Source organism: Tamandua tetradactyla, chromosome X (assembly GCF_023851605.1).
Source record: "Tamandua tetradactyla isolate mTamTet1 chromosome X, mTamTet1.pri, whole genome shotgun sequence".
Classification (NCBI taxonomy): domain Eukaryota; kingdom Metazoa; phylum Chordata; class Mammalia; order Pilosa; family Myrmecophagidae; genus Tamandua; species Tamandua tetradactyla.
In genome coordinates this window covers 46,322,435-46,330,638 of record NC_135353.1, presented here as the reverse complement: position 1 = coordinate 46,330,638, position 8,204 = coordinate 46,322,435, and the positions used below count along the sequence as shown (strand labels likewise).

Sequence of the window (8,204 nt, the reverse complement as noted above, 5' to 3'; positions counted from 1 at the left end):
ATAAGAAAGCCTGAATGCCCCATCCTTTGGCATTGGCCAGAGATTTAAAGCACGCAAGCACTGCCCTGTACATGAAAATTCTCACCCTACCCCATTGCTAACTGCCATAAAACCCCTAAACCCGTCTCCTTTTCTTGCTCCCACAAACCATTTTCAGACAAGGTTGAGAGGCCTGCCTTGCTCTTTCCAGAAATTCTCATTACATAATTTTTAAAAAACCATTCCATTAGCTCTTGGTGTGTATAATAACTATATAGCTTTTATCATGTGACCAAGTGATATGCATGAAAAAAAAATAATAGGTCAGAAACAAGGGGAAAAATAGCCCTATGTAAACTATGGATAATTCTTATAGTACTATTTTAATAATATTCCATTAAATGTAACCACTGTTGAAAAAATAGAATTACAAAAAAAGTGTTATCATCAAATGTAACAAATCTTCCACACCAGTGCAACTGTAGGTGTTGGGGAGGTATGTGGGAATCCTGTATTATTTTGCATGATTATTCTGGAAACCCATACCTTCCACAAAAAATTTTAAAGAAAAAGAAATTTTTCTTTTGTAGTTATGTGAGAACTAACAAACATCCCACTTGGTTTTATATGGGGTGGGGTATGCTGGTGACCTTAGAGAAACACAACAAAACTTAGTGGGCAAATACCAACGAGCATCAGGTTGAATGGTGAGAGAGCAAAAGGAAGTGGGCAGAGTGTAGATCATATTCTGATGAGAGGGAGGGATAAGACGGTGTTGAGAATGGCAGGATAGCAGGGAGAAAGACTAATTGTTTTAAGAATAGGAGGAACTTTGAACAGGCTTACTGTTTGTGAGAAACATCCAGTTGCAAGAGAGAAGGGGAATATGCAGGAATGACAAGGATTGAAGTCACAGAGGAGAGAAAATAGGAGAGACGAACATGTCCACTGTGGAGAGAAGATTTAGATTTTCCAAGGAAAGCTAAAGGAACTTCAGAGCTCAATCACCTGATTTTCTTGATGAAAGGGATCGACCCAAAGGTAAACTGCTTATGATGAGGAGGGAAATGTGAAAAGAGCGTGAAACTGTAAAGGCAGTTAGAAATAGCAAACTGAGGGTTAGGAGACAGGGAGCCCCCATGCACCTGCCTGTCCCACCACCACCACCTCTTGGTTAGAAATTCATTCCATGTGCTGAGTGTTGTCCTTTAGAAGTTCTTGGAAGCACACGGGCCTCCGTGGGCTCAGTGCAGTCCCGAGAGCAGCTGCCCAGCCTGCACGCGCAGGAATGTAGGACCCAGGCCCAGCCCAGCACAGACAGCCATTCTGCCCATCCTGCAGGGGGCGCTCAACCTAGAAATGTGGGTCCACAGAGGTCTGTGCGTGACTCGGAGCCTGTCTCTGTGAGGTGCCACGCTGTCGCCATGTTACAGTTGATGTGGTGAGGGACTCGGCTTCAGACTTCGTGAGGAGGACAGGGGGGCAAGGGAGGAGAGAGGCCTTTTAGGAGGCCAGGACTGGGCGAAGACTGAACTGGGACTGAGCAAAGAGCTGAGGGGCCGACCGGCTGGGGGCCACGGCCTGTAACTGCAGTGCGGGAGGCGCCTCGTGAGGCGGGCGGGCTCACCAGGCTCCAGCCGCCATGGCCGTGAACTCCAGAGATTCCAGAAGCGGATTCTGCCACAGCGAGGTGGTCGCGTTCATCAACGAAGAGGTCCTCAATAACGGCGGTGGCCCGGACTTCTACCAGGCCTTCCGCTCGCGGCCCTGGAACGAAGTGGAGGACCAACTGCGCACCATCGTTGTCGACCAGCAGGTGCCGCGAGCCACCAAGAGGGCCTGCGCTTGGAGCGCACTGGCCCTGAGCGTGCGCGTGGCTGCGCGGCAGCGGGAGCACCAGGGACGTCGCATCCGACGGTTGCAGAGGCAGGTGGAGGAGCGCGAGTCGGCCGCTTGGGCCTTGGCCTCCGAGCTGCAACATCTGCGCGAAGAGCACAAGGAGATGGTCTCACAGTTGCGCTGTGCACAGGACGACCTGCAGCAGGCACTGAATGAGCGCGACATGCTACGCGGGCACCTGCTTCAGGCTGACATATCGTCTCAGGCCGCCCCGCCGGCCCAGGAGGTCGTACCCTGGCAGCAAACACAGCAGCCGGGCGCCCTCGCATGGTCCCTGGATGCGGGAGAGTATGACCGAGTGGCCTCCGTGGTGGCACAGGGCAACGTGAATGCGGGGTCCCAGATGGCAGTCCCAGCGGGTGTGCTCTACATGCCTGCACCCCCTATACCCTGGGCCCCGATCGTTCCACCCTCTCTGCTGGTGCCTCCCTCACACCCATTTCCATTCCCTGTGTCATACCCAATGGCATTCCCATACTCGACACCTCTGCCTCCTACAGTAGCTGAAGCAGCTGCAGTCGCACCTCAGATGCCTATTGGGGTGACCTACCCACCTGACCCGTGCGCTGCAGTGCAGTCTCAGGAGGAGATGGATGAAATGGAAGATCATGAGGGGCCTCACCCCGTAAACGTCTCTGAGCAGAGCTGGAGTCAGGGAGGTCCAAGGAAGCAACCACCGCAGGAGGAAATGACCAATCAACCAAAAGGTGAGAAACCTATATGTGAGAATATCTAGATACCCCCCTCGAGTTTGAAGGTCTTAACCCAAAACAAGTTCCTGGGCCTGTACAACCATATAGCTTTTGCAGTGTGACCTTGTAATTGTGAAAACCTTATGTCTGATGCTCCTTTAATCGAGGGTATGGAGAGGTGAGTAAAGAAATAAGAGTAAATTAATAATGGGGAGAAAGGGTAAAAAAAATCAGGTAGATTGAAATACTGGTGGTCAATGAGAGGGAGGGATAAGGGTTTGGGATTTATGAGTTTTTTCTTTTTTCTTTTTATTTCTTTTTCTGGAGTGCCACAAATGTTCTAAAAATGATCATGGTGATGAATACACAGCGTGTGATGACATTATGAGCCATTCATTGTATACTTTGGTTGGACTGTGTGTGTGTGAAGATTTCTCAATAAAAATATTTATTAGAAAAATGCAGTCAAGGATCACATGCATCGGAATCTCTCTCTCTCTCTCTAGATATATATACATATATATGTATAAATAAATATATATATATATACACACTGAGGAAAACCATGTACCATTAAATGGAAAATGTAGGATACAAAATTATAATCTCATCTACGTTGTCATGCATCAAAAGACTAAAAAGAAATCCAGAATGTTAACTGGTTAGCTCTCATGTGATAATAAGCGATTCTTACTTTATTCTTTATCTCAAGCCCTGTTTGATTTTTACACATTGAATATCTACTATTTTATAACCAATAAAGTTTATAATAATAAAAGATGTTCTTAGTAAAAAACAAAACAAAACAAGCTCCTCACTGAATTCAAGAAGCTAGGGAAAGTATTTAAGCATATTCCTAAGAGAAATCAATTTCACAAGGACCCATTCTTATTAAAAACTAATTTGCTTACTTCTGTCATAAAAAAATGAAAACACATCAGGGAAATATTTATAATTCTTCATCCCAAAATTAAGCAATAACATTTTTTTTTAGATTTTATTTCAAAATTTTATTTTAGTACCATATATACAACCTGAAATTTCCGCCGTTAACTACATTTACATATATAATTTAGTAGAGTTTATTAACATTCACATTGTGTTGGTACATCTCTGTCATTTATTACCAAAACATTTCCACCACCCCAAACAGATATTCGATACTAACGGATTATTAACTCCCCATTCACTGCTACCTCGGCGGCACTTCATAATCTGTATTCTAGTTTCTGCCTATGAATTTGCTTATACTAATTATAGTGCATTAGTGAGATAATACAAAATATGTCCTTTTGTGTCTGGCTTAAGTCACTCAACATATTTGTTCAAGGGTCATCAATGTTTTCACATGTGTCGGAACTTCATTCTTTTTTATGAGTGAATTCCATTGTGTTATAAACACATTTTGCTTATGCATTCGTCTGCTGATGGACACTTGGGTTGTTCCCATCTTTATTGTGAATAGAGACACTGTGAACATAGATGTACAAATAAGCTGATTGAGTGCCTATTTTCAATTCTTTTCCATCTATACTTGGGATTGTAGTGACATATGGAAATTCTATCCTTAACTTTCTGAGGATCTGACAAACTGTTTTCCACAGTGGCTGCAGCATTTTCCAATCCCACCAACAATTAACGAGTATTCCTATTTTTCCACATCCTCTCCAACACTTACTATTTTTCATTTTTAATCGATAGCCATTCTAGTGGGCATGAAATGGTATGTCATTGTGGTTTAAGCAATAACAATATTTACCACATCAGTATATCTATTTCCACCTATATATTTTATTCCCCAGTTTCATATTGTACATGTATATGCATGTATATAATTTGTATTGCTTTAAGAAAGATGGGATTCTATTGAAAATCATAATTATTTTTTAAATGGAAAATTTCTCCAATTGCATTTAAGCTCACAAGAGGTATACTCTGGACAGATGCTGTGCCAAGTTGAAACCTTGGAAAGACTAAAGTTTTGAAGCTTTCTCTTTCTCTATTTCCAGCCTTCTCCTTAACTGCCCCTCTCCATGTAACACCAGGAATTTGGCTGGAAAAGCCATGCTATTTGGGCAGAAGATACAATATATTCTAGAAACACTGCTTTTCCTTCTGAATGCTATTATTAAACTGTAAACTGCAGCAGTGTTCACATTTGTCTCTTGATTTGTTTTTACAACATTCCTAGGTGAAAGCCTATTTTTTTTGTCTCTAAGGTGAAGAAACTTCACTTGATGCTGAAGAAGCTTCCCTGCCAAGGTGTGAATCCTCATGAAAGACCACAGACTGCGCTTCAGTGAGACCTCCACAGGTTGAAGCTGAAAAGAGTATGAATGAGTGAGGAAAGAGGAGATGTTCTAGAACACATTTTGGAAACAAGAGAGAGTAGATTTGGTTAGAATTTTAATCCCTCTCTGGGGGTGGGGTGGGGCGACTGACATGGCAGAGCTCCAAGGGGTTGGGAAAGTTAGTGTTAAATTTTAGAGGTTATGGCAAGTTTGTTGAATTTCATTCATTAATTCATTGACGAAGTCATTATTGATTGTCTAGGGTGTGTTGGGATCTAGAATTAAATATTATCATCTGGTACACAGTTAAAACCTGATTTGACAAGTGTGGTTAGACGACAGGAGAGAGCCAAATATGAATACAAAATACATCAGGGGTCTGGTCTTTGCCTCGCATGCAGCATGGTCTTCAAGTAAACCCCACTGAAATATCGTCCAGGTCCAGTTTTGCAGTTCTGGGGACAATGCCAATGAGACTTTCATGAAAGGGCTGAATTGCTGATCTCACTGGGCCCACGTGAGACAAGTCAGCAGTAGAGTAGCTAAGATCAGGAATGTGACATCATGGAAATGTGCAGGACTTATCTGAATCTCTGCTCATTTCCCCCATGAAGAGGCACTGTTCTTTTCCTGATTGCCCACAAGCCTGGCTGAAAGACCATTGGTTATTCATGAAGAAGGACAGTGTTGCCTTCTGTCCCAATCCTAAGGCTGCCCCAACCCCAACCCCTTTCTAGTTAACAGGGGGAAAAATTTAAAATGGATTCCAAGGACAGCTATTGGGACCTCCTGTGCTGTGCTATAGATGGAGCGTTTCTTGGGAGGAATAATTAGACTGTAAATAGAACAGGACTGGGGCAAGCACTCTTGACAATGCTTCTGGACCACTTCTTTTCCATTGGTGCTTGCTCTACTGGGTCTCTTATCTCCTGAGACAGCTGCTGCAAGGCAAAGAGGGAACCAGGGTGGAATCCAGGGCACAGTAGGTTAGGTCTGCTCCAGTCAGGACAAGAGTCTTGAGTTCCCCCATGAGATACCCCCAGCTCTCCAGGATGAACCTTTGTCAGTGGTTTTGGACAAAGCCCTAAATAATAATAAAGAGTGTGTACTTACCTGTTCTGTCTCCTGTGTAGTGTGTCTCTCAGGGCAGGTTTGCTCAGACGTGCCAGCTTACGTTTGCATCTCCCTTCAGTCTTACTGAGAAGACAAATAGTTCAGTCTCATTCACTACTGAGGGCTGTTCCTCTTTCTGCTAGTTACCCAAGATTTGAGGGGGCGAGTGTTTCCTACTTGGTGTCTTCAGTCCACCATGGTTGCCTTTGCTACCTTCACTGTCCAAGTCCCCATGGTCCCTTGAAGGTGAACATCTCTGCTGCTCCAGAGCCAGTGGAGCATGTGGGTTTCTACCCAAGCTTGGAGCCTTAATGCTTGGGGTCCAGCCTCCCCACTTGTACTGAGAAGCCATTTCCCTGAGGCCCTATCTCCTCGAGGTCTGCCCCGGTCCGGTGAGTAGAAAATTCCCTCTTGTCCTTCTCCACTTAAGGCACTCTCCCCTCTCTCCTATACATAATATCATCAAGGTGCTCAGGGTTTTGGAAAACAACCAGGTAGCAGACAGTCATCTGGCGAGACAAACATTCCATGAAGCAAAGGAGGGTAGAGACTGGCTACCTGCTTTTTATAGCAATAGGTATGGGACAGAGGGCAAAAGTGATCCTGCCTCACCAGCATTCTCTCTTCCCTTAGAGTCAGAATTACTGTGAGGGCCTTGGTTACATGGGAGGGAACTCTGGAGAGGAGGGGGCCATCAGGGCCACCAAACCCAAAGCTCAGTTTTCTGGGACGTGGGAAGATTTTTTTCTCTTCATTTTTTTTTAACTTTTTATATTGTATAATACAAAATATATACAAAGCAAAGAAAGAAAAAAGCAATCGTTTTTCAAAGCACCCTTCAACAAGTAGTTACAGGACAGATCCCAGAGTTTGTCATTGACTACCATACCATCCTCTTAGATTTTTCCTTCTAGCTGTTCCAGAATATAGGAGGCTAGAAGGCTTAAATATTTTATCATCACAATTGACCTTTTTCTTTTTTGTGAAAAATAACATAGATACAAAAAAGCAATAAGTTTCAAAGCACAGCACCACAATTAGCTGTAGAACAGGCTTCAGAGTTTGGTATGGATTATAATTCCAGAATTTTAGGTTTTTAGTTCTAGCTGCTCTAAGATACTGGATACTAAAATAAATATCAATTTAATGGTTCAGCAATCATATTCGTTTGTTAAACCCTACCTTCACTGTATAACTCCACCATCACCTTTGATCTTTCTATCCCACTCTTTAGGGGTATTTGGGCTATGGACATTCTAACTTTTCCATGTTGGAAGGGGTTGTCAATAATGTGGGGTAGGGAGATGGAACTAGCTGATGTTCTGGAGAGGCAAGACCCTCTAGGTTTCAGGACTTATCTGGTCCAGGGACCCATCTGGTGGTTGTAGGTTTCTGTAAGGTTACCCTAATGCCTGGAACACTTGCAGAATCTTATATATTGCCCTAGGTGTTCTTTAGCATTGGCTGGAATGGTTTTGGTTGGGGTTTGGCAAGTTATAATAGGTCCAATATCTACCTGAAGCTTGCATAAGAGTAACCTCCAGAGTAGCCTCTAAACTCTATTTGAATGCTCTTAGCTCCTGATACTTTATCAGTTACACCTCTTTTCTCCCATTTGGTCAGGACAGAATTGTTGTTCCCACGGTGCCAGGGCTGGATATCCCTGGGAGTCATCTCCTTTGCCGCCAGGGAGACTTTCACCCCTAGGTGATGTCACGTCCTACTTAGTGGGGAGGGCAATGATTTCACTTACAGAATTGGGCTTAGAGAGAGTGAGGTCACATCTGAGCAACAAAAGAGGTCCTCCAGAAGCAACTCTTAGGCATACCTATAGATAAAGCTAAGCTTCTCTGCTACCTATATAAGTTTAACAAGAACAAGCCTTAAGATCAAGGGCTTGGCCTATTGATTTGGGTGTCCCTAATGTTTGACACAGTATCAGGGGATTCCCTGATGGTGAAGTTTAATATACCATATATTTTGTCCCATCCCTCAAGGGATTTTGCCAATACTTTTTTATTATCTGCTTAATATATTCTAGGATGTATCCAGGCATTATATTAAGCTATGCAGGATTAAAGGCCCTCATTCTTATTCTGGGCTCCCTGTATTTGGATTTTTTAAATGACCTATCCAGACAGGTTGAGTTAGATTTTGTGCTACAGAAAATTTAGGTCCTGGACAAAATGAACCTTTCTTCTTTTGGTCTCAAAGAGTAGGTGCAGTTTTA

General features: G+C 43.5%; 1 protein-coding gene across 1 annotated transcript; it reads left to right on the top strand.

Annotated features, from left to right (window-relative positions):
* The first annotated feature begins 1,411 nt into the window (after positions 1-1,411).
* Positions 1,412-6,073, top strand: LOC143670717 (testis-expressed protein 13D-like). Its single transcript, XM_077145641.1, has 2 exons — positions 1,412-2,585; positions 4,790-6,073. The coding sequence occupies exons 1-2, from the start codon at positions 1,622-1,624 to the stop codon at positions 4,846-4,848; spliced, it is 1,023 nt and encodes a 340-aa protein (XP_077001756.1). The 5' UTR covers positions 1,412-1,621; the 3' UTR covers positions 4,849-6,073.
* Positions 6,074-8,204: the final 2,131 nt, after the last annotated feature.